Raw genomic sequence first — 24,862 nt, 5'->3', positions numbered from 1 at the left:
ATGTAAACAAACTTGTTTGTCTTAGTGACTGGCTGAACAAGAAATAGGACTGAGGGGACTTGTAAGAGGTAAACTGAAAAATACTGTTTCTTTTATCTCTTTTACAGTGCAAATATTTGCAATAACAATATGAAGTGAGAATTGTACACTTTTTATTCTGTGTTGTAACTAAAATCAATATATTTGAAAACAAAAAAATTCAAAAATATTTATTATAAATATTGGTATTCTATTATTGTTTAATTATTGTGATTAAAACTGCAATTAATCATGACTTGTTTTAATCTAGTTAATTTCTCTTACGTTAATCGCAAGATTAACTGCGATTAATTGACAGCCCTACTTAAAATCTATCTTTTGTAGTGAATATACTTGTTTTATACAAACCAGTGTGTTTGGATTGAAATGTTTGGGAAACTCCATTTGGAATAACAGGATTTGTACCTATCATTTTCCATTAATAAAATGATGGATTTTATATTAGCTTGTATTGTCTAGGAGAGAGCTGGGCACCACCTCTGCCAGGTAGAGTAACGGTGCGTCGATGGGAGCGCATTTCCTGTCAACGCAGTGTACTGAAGACACTGTGGTAGAGTAGGAGTTAAGAAGTCGACGGGAGATACGCAAGCTACTTTATGTAGCTTGTGTATCTCTCATTGACTGCCGCTGAATTTGGCTGCAAGTGTAGACATAGGCTGAGAGTAACTTACATGCTGGAGGCTGTGTGAGAGCAGACCAGGAGTGGTAGCTCTCATAGCAAAGCAGTGTAAGAGGCAGCCAAGGCTAGAGAATTAAGGGGACACAGCTGTCCATCAGTCCAGACTGTACCCTGGGTAATGTCACAGAGGGGAAAAAAAACAACAAACAGTACAGGGAAACCCTGATCGGTGGGAGTTGGATATGTAAGCCAGATGGATGGGATCCCAAAGAAACATTAAGGACATGCCCCAACCTAGTTAGATGTAAATGGTCACTATTATTGCTTGAAGCTTAGGAAGCCCCTGAAAAAGGAGCTGCATAACTTGAATGCTCCGCTTGTCTTTGAAGACAGAATCTTCAGGTAGGCTCAATTACTGCTGATGCCTGGAGAGATTGTGGAAATCCCCTGCAGGGTGGAGTTGTTTACTCAAATGAGCATCTGAGTCAGACTCAGCAGCCAGAAGGGCTCCGCAGACCTGGGAGAAGACCTTTGCTGAATTCATAGTTAGCTCCATGAGCAGTTGAAGTTGTCCAAGCAACAAGAAAGCCTTGCTCCTGCTTGGGAGTCCACCATAAGGACTGTGGTTAGACACAAAAAACAGCTGAGACAGACCTGGATTCTAATTTTAAGAGAGACCTTGGAATCTTTTGTTATCCACAATTTAGCTTGTCCTATCTTGCAGCACTGATCCTGGGCAGTGTTTGGCACTTTTCCTCCACTAGTCGCAGGGTGGATAAAAATGATTTCCCCCACCGCCCCCAAACTGAAGTCTTTTTAAAAAAAAATGTACACTGTATTTTTTTAAATTTTTTTATTTAAATTAAAAAAAAATCACCTTGTTTAAAATGAAATCTGAATTTAATGCAAAATGTGTTAAGATCTAACTATACTATAATCTCTTTAAACATTTAAATTAAAAATAAATATTCTGAATCCAAGAGCCTCTATCAAAAACTTTGAGTTAAAGGCTGCTTTTTTATATGAAGAAAGAATCGGGGTGGGGGGTAGCACAACTAATTTTTTTAGATCAACCTTTATAAATATGGCACAAAAGGTCATGTGCTGTAGTAAGGGCTCGATCTTATGGGAAACCCATGAGCTGTGCTACTGGATGCAAGAGACTGGCAAACTCATCACAGGTGTTGGGACCCAGCCTCTGACTCCAGGAAACACAATTGTGTATTTCATCAGGATCATCCACTGAGCCTACCTGGGTATCTCATACGCCTATTTTATTGCTTCTCCCTACTTGAGTTCTGATTGGCTCCTTTCTCAAAATTATGAATATTATGACTCCACCCAGCATAGGAACTTGCTCTCCAGATCATGGAAAAAACACTGGTCTACCAGCCCTTGCTTCTGGACACTTGAAGTAAATAGCCTTGCTCTCTCCTGGCATGTGTCCAAAGAGAGATACAAACAGAAATCCATTAGTTTCTCAACTGCCTCCCTCTCTGTCCCTAACCAAATAAAATATTGCAGTGCCGTCTAATATGGATTGAACAAGCAAAAGTCTCGGATTGTTGTTTGTTTTTTTGTTTTTCTGAGGATAGGGGTGAGGCAGGGTAATTATGTAACAAGGGAGAAGAAGCAGAATGTGCAACCAGAGCAGAGCAGCACCCGTGTTAAAACAGCTCACTGAGGGAAGAAGGACAACATTCTTCAGAGTGCAGCCTCTAGTGTTGATTTCAACACTTAGGAACTAGAGAAAAAATGCCATGGCTGAAGGTCGTAAAAGAGACCCTATCTGGGAATATTTCAAGAAATTCCTGTACCTCTGTGTAAAAAAGGAACACATGCCAAATGTAAACAGTGCAACAGAGATATACGGCCTGGTAATCAGAATGAAACAACATTTTGAAAAATGTTCCTCAGAAGGCCATGACTTAAGATGATGATATGGACATGTTTGAACAATTTGCATCAATAGGAAAGAATGGTGCAAAAATAAGTTATAGACTGCTACCATGTCTTACTATGCTAGTGAATGATAAAAGTAATCAACATCAGGCTAAAGAGAAATATAAAAATATGCTGAATATAAAAAACCCTATTTCCATAGCCTTGGACAAACTGCAGAATGACTGCTGCAGCATTACTGACACTATTGAAATTTGGAAAGAACTTCAAGAGACATTGAAGAAAGAAATACCCAACAACGAAGTTAAATTGCAGGCAGTAAAGAAGTAAGTTCTTGATCTATCCACTTCACCTCATTTTTTTTGCCAATATTCTCAACCCAAAATGCCAGGGTAGATGCTTAACTGAAGATGAAGAAAATGCCGCTGCTATGACATGGGCATCTAATAATCAACCATCAGTTCAGCCAACCATAATAAATTCCAGGGCTGGAGATGAACTATTCAAGAACTACGTTTGCTGATGATGTTTTAAAGAAAGCCATACCACTAAATTGGTGGAAGTCACTAGCTAAGCACCTGGAACTGAAGTTTGTTGAAGTACTAAACCAGCTTTGGACAGCAATAGCCTCTTCTGCAGGAACAGAAAGAATATTTTCTTCACTTGGACTGATTCATTCAAGGTTGAGAAATGGATTGGCAGGTGAAAAGGCAGAGAAACTCTCTCTTCCAGTCTATGAATAAAAACAAGGAGGAAGAGGATATCTACTAGTTGTAAAAGTTTGAACAACAGCCTAAGGACTAAGGAGACTGTTGTCTCATTTTCAAGAGATTTAGATGAGTAAGAACTTAAGCTCCAGTTACTTTCACTTAGGCATATTTGAAAATTTTCCCAGGCTGACCTGAAATAGTAAGTTTAATTCACTGACTACAATTAATCCTTCTGTTCCTTTAATAAATCATGTGAAAATGAAACATGTTTTGATAAGAGATGTTTATGTATCCAAAACATGTAAGGTTTTGATTAATAAAAATAAATTTTATGTGCAGTTGTGTGTTTAATTAAATTCCAGTTACTAACCTGATGCAGCTTGACACAAATCATGAGAAAAAATTAAATTATCTAGTAAATAAGCAATATAATTCACCATTTTAATATACTAAAAATGTATAATTTATAAGAACCTGAAAATATTAAGCTATACAATTGATCAAATAAATGTATAGCTATAGGATATCCTCCTAGATAGCAAAAAGATTTACCAAATCTAATGTGAAGGCTGTATTTAGTTGTAAATCAACATACTTTAATGGTTATATCAATCTATGTTTTCTTTAGAAAACAACTAAGTACAAATGGAAAAGCTGATTAAAATCTATGACTTAAATCAAGGCTTTCCACTTGGTGATTTATATCATAGTTAACATTGCTGCTTTAAATCAACCCACACTTACTAGTAGCAATCTTAAGATTCTATATTAGATGGTTTCACAACTGCTGAAGGGCAGAAAAAAACCAAAACAACCCTTCAACTTAGTTTAAATAAGGAGAAGGACTGGCATTTCTTGCCCCTGACTTCCCTGAATGGGTGTTAGATTGGGGTCTGCCCCCAAAGCAGATCAGAACTATAGCAACACCTCAAAGAACATTTTTCAAAAGGTTAATCAGAATTTGGAATTAGTCATTTAATTTAACTATCTAGATATCAAATGTGAGTTAAGAAAAGAAGTTTAAAATGAATTTTGGAGAAAAATAAGAGGTTCCTCTGTCCTAATGCTCTGCAGCGGAAAGTCTTCTACCACCTCTGCAGCCAAAGACAACTGATAGCTCTTTAGTAGGAGGGGTAGCTAACAAGTCTATCTGTGTCTCCAAAGCAATAAAGCAAACTAAAGATCCACTGCTAGAATTTTTAGACATGCCTGAAAAATATATAAACAAAATAAAAACCTATTAACAAAATGTTTCATCATAGGTAAGGATTATATGTACACTACACTACACAACTATATACACACAAACAACTATGTTAAAAACATTAAGGCTGCAAAGTCTAACACCCTAAAGCTATGAAGTGCCAGAATTGAGGTTCCACCTGCAGCCTGAATGAAGCCCCTTTGTATCACAATGCATATCTACACAGTCTTTAATTACATGATCACATACTCTTTTTCCACAGCATTCCTGCCTTATTCAGTGCACATGATGGATGATGCTCACTGAATAAGCAACTATTCAATATTTTGGTCTATCATCCTTGTTCAGAGTGTGGTCCCATATCTTATTTACTGCACACTATTCAAATATGTCATGAAGACAGAATTATTGATTTCCTCATGGACTTTTCTATGGTGCTCATCTGCGTGCTTCAAAAATATTAATTTATTTTCACATCTCTGTGAGGTGAGGTGGGTGACTCAGATAGAGACCAATTAAGGTAAGATGTGTCTATGCATTTTAGATGCCCAATTTGAGGAGCTTAGGCTCTTATTTTTCCAGAGTACAAAGCAATATACAATATTTTATATTTTCCAAAGAACAGTTCCCATTGACTTCAGTTGCAGCTTTGTGTGTTCCACATTTCTGGAAATCAGATCATTTGGTCTCTAGATGGACATCCAGAAAATGAAGAACAATTACTGGCCATACTATGAAATCTTTGGTTTAAGTGATTTGCCTGGCATCCCATGGGACCTGTGACAGAGACAGGGATAGATCCAAATCCCTTGGGTAGCACTTAACTGCTTTAACCATGACAGCATTGTCTGTTCCCCTACCTCATTCACAAAATACCATCCAATTTCTGCAGAAAATAATTGTCCTACTGACAATAGCTTCCTTCACTACTCAACTCAACTCAGATTCATCCCCAGAGCACAGCTCATCCTGTGCATTGATGAATGAGGCAGGAGTCCTGTGGATCATGTAATTAAAGACCATCATAACCAATACATAGCTTTGCCAGCAGGTTTCACAGATTTTCTGACAGCAGTGGAACACAGACCCTGGAAACTTGGGTTCCATTCCAACTTCTGGAGGAAGTGTTCTCTAGTGGTCACAGGTCCTTCTGCCGCATTCATTCTGCATGTTTCCCATGCAACCTGTCCTAGTTCTGTCTCCCTACCCCTGACTCCTCAACTCAGTGTCAGTCTCTTCTCTTTGCCTACCCAATTTCTACACCCCCGTCTCCTTGCCAGCCAGTACTAATTTCTGTCTGTGGGCTCCTCATCTTAGTTTCCCCAACAAACTCCTAGTCACTCCCCCTTGAGTTTCTTGCCCAGCCAGTCCCAGTGGCTTCCTCCTTGGCTGCTCATCTAATCTCAGTATTTGACCGCAGGCTCCCATCCCACTTAACTGCCTAACACAGCCAGTACAAGTCTACCTCCCACATCCTCCCCACAACAACCCTCCAAATCTATCTGTTCTTACTCCCAGTGAAACAACAGCTGCAAAAGACAGAAGCAGCAGTTGCAGACAAGCTCCTGAATACTATGCATCTCCCAAGAGATGCTCAGCACCTTTCAGGATGAATCACCATATGGATAATGTGATATGCTTAAATTCATAATGACTACTACCCAAATGTGTATAGGAATACTCTTCATATTTTCATAACAAGCCAAATTATTTTTGCTCAGTAAGAGGAAGAGAACTATTACATACCTTTGTTTTTCTGTTTCAGCTTTTATTTCCTCTGTAAAAGGAAACAGTATATTAGAATTCTTATCATAAAAGCATAGTTACGGAAATATTAACATGAACATAGTCACTTCTAATGTCACATTTGTTAACAGGTGGAAAGTCAAACTTCTATTTGGACTAACATCAAATTTTTTAACCAAATTTCAGTTTAAAACAGCAAGCTCTCTATCATGAGCAGGCAACGTAAGTGTTTCTATAATTGGTTTATGATGTCATTTGCAACTAATATAATTATTAATTCAGTATCAAAACTAAGATGAGCTAGATCTCTATTTTCCAAGTTATTCAATATTTAAAGTAGTGCCCAATTGCCCGAAACAAAATCAGGGCCACTTTGTGCTAGGCACTGTTTCAATACATAGCCTTTGTCCCAAACAGCTTACACTAAGGTATAAAAGGGTGGGGGAGAAGATTACAATCAAGACAAGTATACATAAAATGTTTTTAATCCTTTAAAAACAAGCAACTTTAACATTAGGTTGTTTTATCAATCCATGCAGAATATCCTGTCTTTGAGATCCAAACTTTGGAAGTCTGTTTTATGAACGAACAAGAAAACTACATTAATAACTTCCATCATAACTTGTACAAAACTAATCCTAAAAACTTTCTCCCTTGTGCTCTTAAGAAACCAGTCATAATGCCTGGATGTTACAGACACAATTTTTCTTTCTGAATATACAGCTGGCTGCAAACAGCTGCACACACTGAAGTGATGATTTGGGGCAAAAATATACTCCTGTAGCATTTTCACTTCAGACATGATATTAAAAGAAATCATTTAAAAATTATTGCAACTAATGGGATGGATCACTTGATGATTATCTGTTCTATTCATTCCCTCTGAAGCACCTGGCATTGGCCACTGTTGGAGGAAAGGCTACTGGGCTGGAGGGACCATTGGTCTGACCCAGCATGGTTGTTCTTATGTTCAATTTAGAAATAATGGATTTAATCCTTTTCCTATCCTTCATATAATCAAGACAATGATATATAAAAAATGCTTAATTTTGTCCAGTATTTTAAATGTCTACATGCTAGACATTGTGACAAAACATAAAACAATTGTGTAGCTAATTTTAAGAAATATATATCTTCAGATTACTTTGTTGTGAACCATGTGAGTAAACTAGGAAACACATGATGTTTACTAGGCATTAAGGAATCTGATGTTCACGGAATTTGCTCTGATTACAGTAGGGAAAGACACTGGCGATCAAATAATAAAATCTATTGGATCAATACATAAAATCTTATTAATATTCATCACAGAATAAGAAAATGATACTGATGTCATTAGAGCAAAGTTTCTTGTTCTAATCTTAAGTGTCGATCAAATATGCACAGAGTATTTGGGCAAAAAACAAAACAAAACTCCACCTTCATTCAGTCATGACATTTTTCAATTAGAAATGATCGAAACATAAAACTACATTACAATTTACCTTTGAACATGATCATTAACCAAGAAATGATGTAGAGTTTTAGCCTGAGATGCACTGAATCATTTGAAGTAAGCAGCCACCCCCTTTTCTCCAGAAATGAGATTAAATGCATTCATTCAGAAGTTGAATTTCTCAATTGTGCACACAGTGAAGTATAATATATACAGTTCAAAGCAACATTTAAAACAATCACTTCTTTAACAAAAAAATCTAATGCACTGAAACTGTCCAAATTACAACAAACTGAAGTTACTGTCTTTATAGTTCAAAAGTTGTTTTTACAGTATTAAAAACTGCATGAATTTCTAGTTTTTTCCTTTTTAATTTAATTTCAAAAACAAAATTCAGATTAGCCACAAGACAAGTTACAGGTTTGACCTTTCCAGTAATAGAAAGTACATCTGTTAAAGTGAACATTAAGATTTATTGACCAGAGGTTAATTACTGACCCGGGTAAACTAGAGGTTGATAAGCATTTAAAAAGACAGTATATATTAGCATTCACTGAAATACAAAGTGAAATCAGTAACTGGTTATCTCCACTATGCCTATGAATTTCATGACATTTTTCCCTTAGAGTTCTCACTAAACTCACTTATAGCAAAGCCATGTCAGTGTTCTTTCTCTATTTTAAACAAATATTAAATTTACTTACAAAAACTATTTTAAGTCAAGAGAACCCTTCCTGAACTAAATAAAAGTTTTGTTTTCTCAAGGATTTTTCCTGTTTCATTTTGTAATAAAGATAAAATCACAGTAACATTAACCTACTCCTTGTTAATTTTTATCATAAAATTAAACTGAGCTGTATATGTTTAGGGAACAGGGGGAAGCCTGCTAAGTGTTAAATTCCTTCTCTTCTCCCACTTAGAAAGCACAACCAGGTGGCAGGTTTCATTAGTGAAAATCCCATCAGAAACTGATTTAACTCTTCAATATTCAGGACTTGAAAATAAATGTATGAAATACATACTGGCAAGTGGTCTAAACCTACTAGCCAGAGACCAAAAACATAAAAGATATGTTGGCAGATGTTCCAATCAGCAAGATTTAGGGATAACAATTAGGCAGATGTACTAATTATTGGAAAAGGTGGATTTCTATCAGAGTGCGATGCCTCAAGTCAGCTCCATCTTCATATCACCCTCAACCTACGAGGTGTCTGATCAGTTGAAATCTTTTTCTTTAGCTGGTGGAAGAAGAAACAGCTCTTTTCCTTAGTCACCCTAGGAGCTTCACATTACTTTAACATCACCCCACTTTCTAGGTCCACCTCCCTATGAATAAATAATTCTAAGCCTAATTTTAGTTCCAGGCAAATTGGTTGAAACCATAGTAAAGAACAGAATTATCAGACACAGATGAACACAATTTGTTGGGGAAGAGTCAACATGGTTATTGTAAAGGGAAATGGTCTCAACAATCTACTGGAATTCTTTGAGAGGGTCAACCACCATGTGGACAAGGGTGATCCAGAGGATATAGTGTACTTAGATTTTCAGAAAGTCTTTGACAAGGTCCTTCACCAAAGGCTCTTAAGCAAAGCAAGCTATCGCGGGATAAGAAAGATGATCTTCTACTGGATCAGAAACGAGTCAAAGGACAGACAACAAAGGGAAAGAGTAAAAAGTCAGTTTTCAGAATGGAGAGAGGTAAACTGAGACCAGTACTATTTAACATATTAATAAATGATCTGGAATAAGGGATAAGCAGTGAGATAGCAACATTTGCAGATGATATAAAACTATTAAAGATAGTTAAGTCCAAAGCAAACTGCAAAGTATTACAAAGGGATCTCACAAAACTGGGTGACTAGGCAACAAAATGGTATATGAAATTCAATGTTGATATATGCAAAGTAATGCACATTGGAAAACATAATCCCAACTATACATATAAAATGATGGGGTTTAAATTAGCTGTTACCACTCAAGAAAGATCTTGGAGTCATTGTGGGTAGTCCTCCAAAAACATCCACTCAATGTACAGCGACAGTCAAAAAAGCTAACACAATGTTGGGAATCATTAGGAAAGGGATAGATAAGACGACAGAAAATATCATATTGCCTCTATATAAATCCATGGTATGCCTGCATCTTGAATATTGCATGCAGATCTGGTCCTCCCACCTCAAAAAAAAAAAAATAGATTGGAATTGGAAAAGGTACAGAAAAAAGGCAACAAAAATTATTAGGGGTATGGAACAGCTTCAATATGGGGAGAGAGTAATAAGACTGGGACTTTTCAGCTTGGAAAAGAGACTACTAAGGGGGGGGATATGATAGAGGTCTATAAAAACATGACTGGTGTGGAGAAAGTAAATAAGGAAGTGTTATTTACTCCTTCTCATAACACAAAAACTAGAGGTCACCAAATGAAACTAATCAGCAGCAGGTTTAAAACAAACATAAGGAAGTATTCCTTTGCACAATGCACAGTCCACCTGTGGAATTCTATGCCAGAGGATGTTGTGAAGGCCAAGAATACAACAGGATCAAAAAAGAACTAGGTAAGTTCCTGGAGGACAGGTCCATCAGTAACTATTAGCCAGGATGGACAAGGATGCCAAACCATGCTCTGAAGTGTTCCCTAGCCTGTTTGCCAGAAGCAGAGAATGGGTGACAGGGGATGGATTACTTGATTACCACCTGTGCTGTTCATTCCCTCTGAAACACCTGGCATTGGCCACTGTCAGAAGACAGGCTACTGGACTAGCCGGACCATTGGTCTGACCCTGTATGGACATTATCTTCTTAGTGCATGCCTTTCTGCTATTGATAACTTCATCAAGCAACTGAAAATTAACACACTTGAGTTTCACTTCTGTCTGCAGGATTTCCAACTGCAGCAGTGAAACCAATTAGTCTTGTCAGATACCCTAATTTTTAATAGAAAATGGAACTAACCTAATAGGAGAAGGGAACTCAAAAATGCCAAACAGCTTTGGTGAGGTGAGCATTTGAGTAACACTGGGGGAGAAATATGGTTATCCTGTGCAGTGGAATGACAGGGTGGGGAGAGGTAGCATCCTGTTCAACTTGGTGGAGGCAGGGACATGATAAAATAGCAGTTTATAAAGATCTTTAAAAAGTCTTCACTTTCTTCACAATTAGCGTGTTAGGTTTCTAAATCTATATTTGTTTTTATGATTATTTGTAAATTATGAAAAGAAGTTCTGACCTGTAAAGATGTGCTAATTAATCACACTGTCATGTTATTGGTTTTGGAATTATAATCCAGAATTTTTAAACCCATTTTATAAATTATATTTAAATAGCCATCACAAGGGCTATTTCAGTTTTGGATAAAATTGCTTAAAAAAAGATCTAGTCCAGATCTACAAACATCTGTTCTTTGCAGAAAACAAGCTACATGACTTGTGCAGTTTTGCCACTTTGAATTAAAAAAAATATAGTAGCAATTTATTTTAATGCTTTATTTATCATCCAGAAGCTCATTTCAGAAAGCCAACAAGCATGTGGTATAACAATACAAGAACAATACACCAACTCTAATAAACAGTTTGACATAGCCAGTTATATCTAAATACCAGTATCTCTTCTGATATTTTCATTAGAACATACTTATGTCCAAACAGAAACATGTATCCAAGGAGAAAACCATTTTCTATACTGCAGGGAATCAAGATATGGAATGAGCAGTTCTCTCTCTCAATAAATTGTCATCACTCATCCCTTCATGCTACAGAAAAAAGAAACCAATATCCAAACAAAAGAACCAAAAAGTCCTCCAAAGTGAAGTGACTCAAATCGACAGCCTATGGGGGTGAGTGGTTAGTAAAGGGTGTGTCAAAGATTTAAAGAACTGAATACACTCTGTCTCTAGGCCCCTCCCATTAAAACTGGGGACTGTTAACTTCTTGTGTCACTGTATCCTGAGAAAATGGGAAGAAAAAGTAAATTGTGTAAGGGAACTCAAACAGGAACTTTCATAAACTCAGCAGCCTTTACTCTAAAGCGTTTAGGCATGGTGGGTCAAACACACTTCGTCGGTTATGAGTAAACCCCCACCACACTTCCCAGTCAGTTATTCTCCCACAACCTAAACATACTTTCGGCTAGCTGAAAATGGTCTAAGTCAGCATATAAAAAGCAAATTATGAGACCCTCACTTTACACACAGCACAACTTGCCAGATGAGTGCAGTTAGTTTCACCTCCACATCTAGTTTTACACCTGGAAGGGTTGCAGAGAGAAAATGACTAGTTTTCCTCAGGAGACTGTACATGTGTCAAGCACTCATACTGGGCTTCTGCTTTAGTAAACACAAAAACACACAATCTGTATTAGACAAAAATGGGGAGAAACCTGTCAATAAGTACAAAGATAGAGAAAAAAGGGGTAGGAGAAAACAAAAACAGAACAGAAGGAAGATGAGGAAGAGACCAAAAGGAAATGGGTTGCAGGGGGATCCTAAAACAAAAACAAAAAAAGGAGGAGTGAGCCAAAGTAAGAGGAGATGACAAAAAGTGCTGATTGTGGAAGCTCATTTGTATATGTGAAACAGTCTCCAAATCATGAATAGCCAAGCTCTTTTCCATTTCCTCCTAAAAAAAACTCAAAATGAACATCTCCACTTTATATTCCAACTGTGACAGCCATTCTGTGTTTGTTCCGTTATGCAGCCTCTGTGCTGTTACATTAAGAGACCTTTGGGGAAGGAATTCTTCTTTAGCAAACTTCTCCAACTGCACAGCTCTGTGTAAATAGATAAAAAGGACACAGGCAGATAGGGAAAGAAACAAAAAAAACTTAAGAGCAAGGAAGAGAAAGAACAAATAATAGCCTCACTATGTGTTGCCTCACATTTTATTGCTCACTGAGAACAAGGTAGTGTACCAAAGAAGTGAGCTGTCAGAACTGCGTGTTTTTGTACTGCTGTAGATTACCTGTAACAAGTTCCCCCCCCCCCATTTAACCTAAAAATAGTTCTTGTACGTAAAAGGAAAATTACAGTGAGATTTTCAGATCATACAGTCCCTAAGTCTTTCCTTACACTATTTATTTTCTGACATTTATTGCCACTTCCCTAAAATCCTCAGAGGAACTAGAAAAGTTGTTATTTCATGGCTGTGATTCTACTCTCAAACTATGATGGTAGATGAACCAGAATGGCAACCAAGGACAGACACAGTAAGATACCAGCTAATGAAATAAAGCCTTACCCATGAATCTGAGTGAGATTTCCACAATAAAAGAAAATGCAGTTAAGGCTGATGATAGCATGCTGATAATAATGAAAGGCCAGATCATCCCCTCTCCTAAAGGAAAACATTCTCACTTGTGTGCGCATATCACACACAGAATCCAGGAATTGGAAAATTCTAAGTTATCCCTAACATAATTATAGATTTGGAAGTGGAAGGGAAGGAGGAGAGAAGAAGCTGGGGTGGAATGGGCAGGGGATTCAGCTCCCAGAAGCCACGGATGTGCTGAAGGCCTGTGGTATCAGCATGGAGACCCAGAGCTTCTGCATCAACTCTAGGACTCCTCAGCAGCGCTGTTCAAATGGAGCTACTGAATTATTTTGGAAAAACCGAGTTATATTGCATATATGGGCTCTGCAGAAAAGCCAATATATCCTCAGGTGGTATTAACTGAGCTACATACTCTTTGCTGGGATGGGGATGGTGAGAATGGAAGAGACAGAAACATACATCCTGCTCCCCATGAACCCCACAATACCACCACACAGATCCTCTCCCCTATAGAGGGGTCTAAGTCTGTGTCTACACTTGGAGCTGGGGGTGTCGCACTAATTTGCGCAGACGTACCCACGCTAGCTCTGCTCAAGCTAGCACACTAAAAATAGCAGTGTAGCCGAGGTAGCAGTCTTGACCATGTACCCACCGGGACCCCTGGGTACATACTCAGAGAGGCTAGCCCAAGCCACTGCCCACGCTACCCTGCTATTTTTAGTGCGCTAGCTCCTATAGATCTGGTGCAGGCACCTCTATGCCAGCTGGAAAACACACACCAGATCCAAGTGTAGACAGCCTTTATAGCACAATGACACAGAAACATCTGACAATCTCCCCTAATGCATTCACAGGGGAAGATATAGCCCAATGAACATGCTGGCTGAATAGTATAATTTGCAAAACAATTCATAAACTGTTTTACAGAGCTTGTAAACCGAGTAATGCAGGATAGTTTCAATTGTATTTGCTCTTTCACCTGCACACACAGCACTTTGAGCCCCATTTATGCAAACACTGGTATTTGAAAAGGTGTCTAAGATCTTGGCTCTGCAAACATTTGGACCCAAGACAAGAAAATAATTTCATTTATATGCATAGCTGTACTGTGCCTTTATTTTGTCTTACACAGTACTGAGCAAAGTATCAACATTTTAATAAATGAGATTTCAGTGGAAATCAAGAGTAACTTATTTTTTGTTGTAGAACATCTGATACATGCAGTGGATTTTGTCTTCATTAAAACAAAAGACAGCTAATACCACAGCTTATAATAGCACAATGAAAAGTCACATACACTAAACAGAAGAAAAATAGGTATACATATTATCTACTATATAGTTTAATGATTGAACAAGTCAATATGAAAATATATTTCTACTGGTTAAGATACAGAATGATTTATACTATAACATGGAAATAATAGGTTAGTAAGTTTATCATAGCAGAGCATGATACTGCAAAAAATGATCATTTTGGCAAACATTTCATTTGATATTTCCTTCTAAAAATGTAGATGCTTCATTTTTTCCCCCCATTACAATGCAGCAGTTTATAGATATGTTTGTCTCACTGTAGCCATGGTATTCTAGAAAGCTCCTACTTAGTTTAAAAGAAAAGTGTGAACTAAGCCCTTGATCCGGCAAGGAGTTGCACATAAGTGCAGGTCTCTGGATAATGTTACTCAGATAACTCAATACCAAGGCAAGAAAGGTATGAGAGCAAGAAGTAACAGTTTTAAAAAATGCAACCTTTCTAAATATACAGAAGGGAGATCTGGACAAGACACAGAGAGAATCTCATACTCAAACAAATGAGCCACAGCCTGGGATTGAGGAGACTTACACCATAAAAGAGGAGAGTTTGAAAGGACAAAGCAAATCTGAGTCAGTTCTTTTGAGTCACAGCAAGTAACTAGGTTTCCAGGCAACATGCAATGAAGAAGCATTTTATACAATATTAATACTGAAATACTGTACATTCTGAACTGTATATTTTAAAGCATTTGCTTCAGTTAGCCGGCTCCTTTCTGTCTTCTCTGGTGAGCGTCTCCAATACCTGACATTGCTAATATTACTCAAGTTGGTGTGTGGCAATGGGGGGGGGGGGGGGGGGGGGGGGGGGGGGTAAGGGGGTAGGAGGAGGAGAGAATCTTTCAAAAGTCACCATAGGATTTTCAATATAGGGGGCAATTTCTGTGTTGTTCTTTTCATGGTTATGTATATTTGAGCCCTCTGGACCTAGTAGTCCCGGTAAATCCCTCTGATTTCAATGCTGTAAATACTAAGTGCTAAGTGTTGTACTGCAGCTGCTACTGCCAGGGCTGCTGGAACAATTTTTATAGTGGGGGTGCTGACAGACATTGAACCAAACTGTAAACCCTGTATATAATGGAAATCACTTCAAGCCAGGGGGTGCATCAACACCCCTTCTCCCCTCCCCCCCAACACTCCTAGTTCCAGCACCTATGGCTAACTGCCACCTTTGTTTAAGAATCCTTTGAAATTCACAAATATCATCAACATTAAGCATGTCAAAAATTTTGTAATTTTCATTATGTATTTAGAGACAGAAATGTAATAAATTATTCTGTTATTAAACATTTCTACAGTGGTAATTTCTAATGGGGCCTGACCTAGTTCAATTCTTTGTGCTAGGCATTGTACAAATATGTGACAGTCTCTGCTCTCCAGAGTTAACAATTTAAATACAGCTCTGTAATGTTGTGCTCACATATCCCTTTTGGTAACTCCCCCTGCAGAATGGGGGCACACAAGGCATCTGTTATTTCACTGGCTGTCCTGGATCCAGCACCAACTATTAGAGGTGCACTTCCTGCCTATATTGAGCCTATAAACCAGCACAATCATCAACCCACTCCTGGTAAGAGCTCTCCCCCTTTTATCCCCTGGATATCGAGAAAGCCTCTGACAAGGTCCCTTACCAAAGGCTCTTAAGCAGAGTAAGCGGTCATGGGACAAGAGGTAAGGTCCTTTCATGGATCAGTAACTGATTAAAAGGCATGAAACACACAGTAGGAATAAATGGTCAGTTTTAAGAATGGAGAGAGGTAAATTGCAGTGGCCCCCAGAAATTATGTATTGGGACCAGTGTTCTTCAACACATTCGTAAATTATCTGGAAAAAAGGAGTAAACAGTGAGATGTCAAAGCTTGCAGATAATACAAAATTTCTCAAGATAGTTAAATCCAAAGCAGACTGAGAAGAGTTACAAAGGTATCTCGCAAAACAGCAGATGAAATTCAATGCTGATATATTGGAAATTATAATCCCAACTATACATACAAAATGATGGGGTCTAAATTTGTTATTACCAGTGAAGAAAGATCTCGGAGTCATTGTGGATAGTTCTTTGAAAACATCCACTCAATGTGCAGCGGCAGTCAAAAAAAGCTAACAATGTTAGGAACCATTAAGAAAGGGATAGACAGTAAGACAGTAATATCATAATGGTACTATATAAATTCATGATACACACACACCAGGAATTCTGCATGCAGTTCTGGTCGTCCCATCTCAAAAGAGATACATTAGAAATGGAAATGGAAACCAAGACTGGCAACAAAAATGATAATTTAACATTTTCATTCATGACCTTGGCACAAAATGTAGGAGCATGCTAATAAAAATCTGTGACACAAAGTTAGGAGGTATTGCCAATATGGAGGACGAAAATATCATACACGAAAAACTGGATAACCTTGAAAACTGGAGTAACAGAAATGGGATGAAACTTTATAATCCAAAGTGCAAGGTCATGCACTTAGGGACTAACAATAAGAAGTTTTGCTATAAACTGGGGATGTATCAGTTGGAAGTGATAGGAGGAGAAGAAAGACCTAGGTTATTGGTTGATCTCACAGGATGACTCTGAGCCACCAATGTGATGCAGCTGTGAAAAAAGCTAACGCAATTAATATACAAGATATTAGTGAGACCTCATCTGGAATACTGAGTGCAATTCTGGTCTCCCATATTTAAGAAAGATGAATTCAAACTAAAAAGGTGCAGAGAAAGAAGGATGATCAGAGGAATGGAAAACCTACCTTATGAGAGGATACTCAAGAAGCTTGGCTTGTTTATCCTAACCAAAAGAAGGTTGAGGGGAGATATGATTGTTCGCTATAAATACATCAGAGGGATAAATAGCAGGGAGGGAGAGAAGTTACTTAAAGTTAAGCGCCAATGCTGACACACAAGCAAACGGATATAAACTGGCCAGCAACAAGTTTAGGCTTGAAATTAGATTAAGGTTTCTAACCATCAGAGTAAAGTTCTGGAACAGCTTTCCAAGGGGAGCAGTAGAGGCAAAAAACCTAACTGGCTTCAAGACTGAGCTTGATTTTATGGAAGAGGCACTATGATGAGACTGCCTACAATGGCATCTGGCTCACCTGCAACTGCTAGTAACAAAAATCCCGAACGGCCGGAGAAGAAGGGGCATTAGTTCGGAAGGGGTCTGAGTTGCTACAGAAAATTCTTTCCCAGGTGTCTGGCTGGTGAGTTTTGACAATATGCTCAGGGTTCAATTCATATCCTTACTTGGGTTGGGATGGAATTTTCCCACAGATCATATTGGCAGAGACCCTGAGGGTTTTTTTTTTGCCTTCTTCTGCAGCAGGGGGGCACAAGTCACTTGCTGATTTAAACTAGAGTAAATGGTGGATTCTCTGAGACTTGAAATGTTTGAATCATGATTTGAGGACTTCAGTAACTCAGCCAGAGGTTATATATTTATAACATGAGGGTGTGGGTGAAGTTCTGTAGGCTGCGATGTGCAGGAACTCAGACTAGTCACTAGATGAGCAAGATGGTTCCTTCTGGCCTTAAAGTCTGAGTCTATATTAACTGAATCAAGATAGGAGAGCTGCTGCAGCAATAGATCTCAGCAAATAGAGAAGAGTGTTTATTTCTGAAATCAAGTTTAACAGCTGTAAACACTATTTGAAAAATGAAACACTCATTGTAACTTATTGTTCTAGAAGCTTTCCAAGGCAACTGGCGTAGCTGGAAATCCAAGGTCAAGGTGGGGATGTCAAAATCACTTTTTTAATGACATAACCCAGGGAATCTGCTGCAATTGATGACTGGTACTGCCAAGGACATATCATGGTAAGACATTTTCTAGCTGAGCAGTAAAATATTTTAAGGTGCAATGTTAGATTTCACTGAGTAACAACTACTAAAATTTGATAGTTCACATAAAAAAAACTTGTATTTCATCAATGCAAAACTATTCAAACACAATCTTTAGATAGCAATTGTTACTGCTTCTGCACTAGATTCCTCAAATTTCAAAAACCTAAACCAGCAGTCTTCTGTGAAGCAACAGTGACTTCATTTGGGTTTCACAGGTGCAATTCAGGATAAGACATTTAATTACAAAGCTATCTTGACTGATAATTTAGGTGGTCTGGAAGATCCATTAATTTATTACTCTGTTGAATACTTAATGTCTACGATGTTGATGAAGTATAGTTTATTGTGTACTTTCTATGTAAATGACTTCCACAGACTATCATACAGAGAGCAAAACATGACATTACAACACAATACATCAGTCTAAAATTGTAAAAAACAAGATGAAATTATATTACATTGGAAAAATAGTGTGCTTGTGCAGTTAAAACCTTTCAAAATACATACACACAGTAAAAGTTAAGGTTCCACATGCAACCTGAATGTGGCATCATGTGGCTTGAGTTCTCAATTGTAAAACCTTAGAATTCTTTTATGGAATTTTCCAGATTTTTTTTTAAACTGACAATATTGCATGCATATCCTGTAATTAGGAACTAATAAGATAGATAGCACTGGAATGTCCTGAACAAGCACCTTAGGTAGTCTGAAAGAGAAACCACTTTTTGTGAAAGTTAGAACCCTTTGCGCCTTCCAAGATGCAACTGGGCAAAGTCTCTTCCTGCAAAAAACTTGAAGCATTCTTTCCCAAAACCCTTCTCATCTTGCAAAATAAACAGAAACTGAGATTCATTCATTTCCAACCCTTACCTAAAGATATTAAAGCCACATCTACACAAGGAAATCTTACCAAAAATTTCCTTCTGGAGGAAGCCCAGACAAAGCTCTGTTAATTACTGGTAGTGCTAGTTAAACCTGCTGAAAAGCAGGGCTGACATAGTAACAACAGACCCAGCTACAGGAGTAGGCAGATATGATAGCAAATGCATAAGTGAACTAGAGTTGTATTGAGACTTTAGCCTTATCTACCCATTGCTCCTCCCTATGGGGTCAGCAGCAATAAAAATTATTTTGCAAAATCCCCTAGTTTAGCCAAAGCAACCATACAATTCTAGTTCACTTATGAATCTGCTCTCCTGTCTGCTGGCTCTCCCTACTAGGTCCTCATTGTGCCTTCATCCATATCAACCTTTAGCTCTAGAACAACCTTTCACTTCTTGTGAGACAGTCAGCAACCTTCTCTTCAATTCCTTCTTAACCAACCACCCACTTCTGTGAACACTGTCAGAGATGATTCACACACATAGCAAAAAATATTCTGTTCAAATGGAAACAGATAATTCTAAATATGCCCAATCTGCTCTCTGATCTACATTTCCACCCCATCATTTTCTTTCCACAATTCTTCTCCCTACTCTTTACCTTCTGTTGCCTTTCATCTCTGTTGTGTATAATGCTACAATATGTGCTCTAACAAACCCTTCTTGAACACCTCCTGCCAGCCTGCAACTTACTTCAGGCTCTGGTGAAATAGCCCCTACCTCATGTGTTTTCATTTCCCAAGTCTGCAGTTGGCCACATTACTTGAATAGGAAGCTAGGAAAATGAGCCAACATTCACATGCTCAAAGTGGGGAAGAGTTAGAGAATTCACTCTGCTGTGGCACACAAGAACTGAAGACCCACAAGATCGCAGAAGGAGAAGATGGAAAGATATAATGGCTGAAACATGTGTATTTTGGTTGAATGGCACATGGTAAAGTGAAGTCTTATGCAAATGCACAGACCTAAAGACACCACTGATCAAGACCACTATACAGCATTCAAAGAACCAAACAAGTGACTGTGATGAGTTTAAGAAATATTAATATAAGCAATGTAGTTTCATATGCATTTACAAATTTACATATATATTCTGAATTATTTAAGTTACCAATTTTATACTAGGATAAAAGATGTTCAAAATTAAAAACATACCATTAGAGAATGTTTTTAAAATGTACTGTATGCTACTCTTAAATTTCAAATCTGAAGCATCAGATATATGCTGCTCCTTGTCAATTTCATGCTTGGAGGCATTACAGGACTAAATGCCAAGGGAACGCAGATTGAGAACACCATACCAAGAGAGGTGCCCAGATTTGTTCTGCAATTAAATGTCAAAACCTGAGATCCTTAATGATAAGCATTGAGCACATACACTAATTACATTTCATAGCCTGATTCCCCCGATGAGCATAGCAAGATGCTATAGGTCTATTGCTTTAAAAATGCTAATCAATTTGAGTTTTAAATCATAGCTTGATATTTAAAAAAATGAAAACGAGGCAGTTGGGGAAAAGAAAAATATATCATTGAAGAGATACATCAAAACTGCAATCTAAAATTCAACTTTTGCAGAAAGCAGAGGCATCTTACACCACTTTCTAATGACTTATTCAAATTAACTGAAGTGGCATTGACAGGATGCAGGAGAGCTGTGTCCAGCATTTGTTAGCTAGAGGAAGCAACAAAGATCTTTTGAGGTTGGTGACATAAGTAAAGAATGAGAATAATGATGGAGCACATAGTCTATCCTAAAAAAAGGGGAATAGAGGAACCTAATCTCTCCAAAAAAGAAAAAAGTAAGATAAAAGAGAACCCTATCTGGTGATTTTTTTCTCACTTTCTGATTTGTTATAGGGCAGAAGCAAATCCATTCAAATATATTCCATTTCATCACTTGTGTAACCCTAATTAAAATGCAAAGAAACAACCCATTTCACAATTATGCACAGGATTGTAACATTTCTATGGGCCATATTCTTTCAACAACAACATGTAATACTATTTTCTTTTAGACAAAAATATTGGGGACATCACAGGAAGTGTGTCTTTCTCAAAAAAAAAAATGTTTAACATGCGCCTGAATTCTATACAAGGATAATATAAACAGATAATATTAGTGTTTCTAACTTTAAACTAAGACTTATTTTAAAGAACTTTGACAGCTGTTTCTTTAACCATATCATGCAAAATCATATAGATCTCATAAATCTCTCTTCATTATTACATACACTTTAAAGGATTTAGGCATCTTCTAGAGTCATGAGAAAATCTGAATAATCTTTACAATAGAAAGCACAAATAAGGAGGAAGTGATGCATTGCAAAGCAATTCTGAAAATATTATGGAATAGAACCAACACGCTTCATTTGAGATGGTTACAGACACATGATCCTATTTTATTTTATTTTTAGTGTGTTATACAGGATATAAAAAGCTAGTGATTAAACAAAATATCTTCTGCCTTCTGTGTACTCCTGTATCTTAAAGAACCAATTCCTACAGAATGGATGATTTCTACAGGATACTAATGAAATATGAACGCTTCACTGCCAAATATATTAAACAGCAAATACGAAAATCAAGTAGATGCAAATTCATTTCTATGTTACTCTCACAGCTACAGAGCAAATTGTCCCTTACGCCTCTTTTAGTCCCTCTCGAGTGCACCCCATAGGTGATAGGCCAGGCTCTCTGCATCTCACTCTGGGTAGACTCACATGATCGAACTGCTCTTAGATTGGATCTCTTGGCTGCAAGCACCTGGTTCCCAATAGCGTTAACAACATAGTCCAACTCAGTTTTAGCATCTGTAAGTTTCCCTTTGGGAATCTGTGGCAACATAAATTTGCAGTGATTCAGAAACAGCCTCTTCAAAACAAAGCATATTTATTCTTTCCTCAAAGCACAGAGCAAAAGGTAAAAAACCAAAAAGACCTATCTACATGGGTATTATTTTGTACATTCCACTCAGCCCAGTTAACTCCATCTCTGGCAGGTGTAAACTGACTGTCCCTACCTGCATTTTCTACCTCTCCTCCCTCTGTGCATGTTTGCAAGTCTGTCAGCTTTTCACCAACACCCTGGGTAGCTTCCTCTCCCAGCTAGTCCCTTCCCTTTCTACCGTTTTTGAGGATTAGCAGTCCCTCTGATCCCAGACTTCAGTCTTGGGACGAGTAAACCACTCCAGCCTGAATAGATCCAGACAGGTAGTTTCTTCCCCACTGATGGCCTAGCCACTGTTTATTCCAGGAGCCTTATCTTTGCCATTGTTTTGTTTCCTGTGGGTTTCCTTCACAGCTTTCCTCGATTTAACTCGTGGCATTTAGGCAGGTTAATATCACCCAGAAAAACTGAGTGACATACAATATTTATTAACAAATACAGATATTTCCCAGTTCTCCACATTTATGTAATTAAATATTCATTAAGTCTTCAGGCAGAAGCTTTATTATACACTTCTATTCCTGGAGGGGACAATTTAAAAAGTCATTTCAGGTTCTACAATTGCCTGAGTTCCATGTTAATTTTGGTGGCCTTACAATCAAATTTTCTTTTTTCAAAAGGTGTTTCTTGCTCCCAAACTGCTCTATAAATGATCAATAGAAACAAACAAACAAACAAAAAAATATCACTACTACAAGGTGAAAATACTGAAATTGACTAAACACAGATTTTTTTCCTCTCCATTATTTCACTTGTTGTAACTTTAGGGGCTTGGACTAGTATTAGTTATATTTTTAACATTGTTGAGAAAACAAATATTTGAAGTGTCGAGGAATATGTCAAAAGTAAAACTCTTTAGATGAATGAAAAAGGAAGAATTTTGGATAAAAGTGTAGAAAGATTTTATGAGACTGGAAAGCATAAAATCTGAAATTCTACTGACAATCACGAAATTAAAGGAACAAGTACAGAACATCCACGTTAGCAGTTTAGAGACTTTAAAATGAGATGTAAAGCACTAGCAACAAGTAAAAATAATTTAAGAAAAAACAAAATATTAATTTATTATTTTTGCGAAGATTTTCCTCCACCCTGATGAAAGTTTCCTTTTGCTGACAATGAGTGCAACAACACAATGCAAAACAAGATTTAACTGTAAATGCAGCCAAAGACAAACCAAGTCCAGAATCACTTCAAAAACCGGGATTAAAAACTTATTTTAAACAAGGTTTTATTTTTCTGCACCTGCAGCCTCTCTGCCTGCCCAATCACATTCACCCTGCCCCCAACCTTCTGTCTCCCTGATCCCCACTTCAGCCTCATTTCCTGTTTCTCCACATTTCTCTTGAGCCTCGCATGAACCACATAAAGTAAATACAGGGCTAACATCCTCCCTAACGCCCAGCTAGCTTCAGCCTCATAACGAACAATGTGAGGTGGTGCCCGTCTTTACTAGTGACAGCCTCACTTTTATGACATAATTCTGTCAGTTAGGGATGTCATTTTTTGCCAACACATTTATTCCGGTAAAAACTCTAGTGTAGACAGTTATACCTGAATAAAGGTGCCTTATACTGGTACACCTCATTTTAGTTCCCAAACCAGAATAAGGTATTCCAGTATAACTCTGTCCAGTCTAGGCATGTTTTACCACTATAACTTTACCAGTATAGTTAAGGCAGCAACATTTTTAGGTTTAGACAAAACCTCATCCAAACAGTGAAGAATTTTCATAAGGAAAACAAAAGACACTTTCCTGAGCCCAGCAATACATGCCTGCCAAGATTTCAACCCCTTCCTCCAAAACACGGAGACACTAGCACTCCTGAAAGACATTCCTGTAAGAATTTAACATTGGTAAAACAATGTATTTTTCCACTAACTTCATTTTCCAAAACAGCAGTACTGTTAAAAAATTCAGCCTGAGGCAAAGACCTACTATGTAAATCAAGGCTTGAGAAAGTTTGACAGAGTTGTAAGCAACAGAAAAAAGGGGCTTATAGTTAGAAGTGTTAAGCAACTTTAACTGCTACATCTGTAATATTTTAAAGATACATACCACCCATAATTGTATTACTGCAAAGAAAACATCAACACTAAAAATAGTGTGTGCAAATGGAGAGAGAGTCTGTTCCATTTAAACATATGAAGTGCCTATCACTAATATCTAGCTATATGCATAAAAGAGCTAATATATGCAATAGAAAACAATAATAATGTCTTAGAACAACCGAGACTTAGCTATGGCCCTAACACCTGTCAAGGCAAGGATAGCATAAAATATTTTAAGAAGTTGGGTGTTTTTCATGATCCAAGTATGCAAAAAGCACAAAAATTAAAAAAAAAGGATATTCTTATACCTTGAAATTTTTACTACAACCTCTGGCTACCATAAACCATAACTGCCAAATGCATGTCTATTCATAACTCAGTTACATGCACAACCATTTATTTTTATGTGAGAGTATGTTTTCTTTCACTGAGTGATTCCAACCACATGAAAGCAAAGAAATTACACCAAGGCTGACATATATTGTAATACATTTAAATTAATTTTACTAAAATAATATTAGGGCTAATGAATCCATGACACTGGCTAGAAAAGCCGCAATAAACATATTTTTAAAATATAGTTCTAAAACAAACATTTTATCAAATGACCATTACTGAATCTTTTGTCATTTTTCATTTGTTGAATATACTTATCTTTATATCATGCCTTTAAATGTTCTTGAGACGTGTTAGATCACAGTAACATATTTGCTTATTCTAATTTCAAGCTATTTATACTTCTTTAGCCACAATGCCCAGAGTGATTTATACATACTATACAGGGATCCTGAAATCGTCAATCAACATGTCAAATGAACCATACTCTCTCTCATCATTTTGCTGATAACACTTCTGGGGAAAAGGAAAATAAACAATTGGTGGATTAAGAAGACGCCTGT

The 24,862-nt window shown here is 37.4% G+C and overlaps 1 protein-coding gene across 1 annotated transcript in view; it reads right to left on the bottom strand.

The window, feature by feature from the left end:
- Positions 1 to 24,862, bottom strand: part of ARFGEF1 (ADP ribosylation factor guanine nucleotide exchange factor 1) — a 165,203-nt gene that overhangs the window by 103,061 nt on the left and 37,280 nt on the right. The window contains exon 2 of the mRNA XM_067553653.1: positions 6,221 to 6,251. Within this exon, the coding sequence (XP_067409754.1) occupies positions 6,221 to 6,251 (31 nt within the window). The remainder of the gene's footprint in view (positions 1 to 6,220; positions 6,252 to 24,862) is intronic.

Source organism: Emydura macquarii, unplaced genomic scaffold, assembly GCF_026122565.2.
Source record: "Emydura macquarii macquarii isolate MOO-44397 ecotype Brisbane River unplaced genomic scaffold, CSIRO-AGI_Emac_v2 contig_1477, whole genome shotgun sequence".
NCBI lineage: Eukaryota > Metazoa > Chordata > Testudines > Chelidae > Emydura > Emydura macquarii.
The sequence above is the reverse complement of the archived record's forward strand: the minus strand, read 5'-3'. Positions and strand labels throughout refer to the sequence as shown.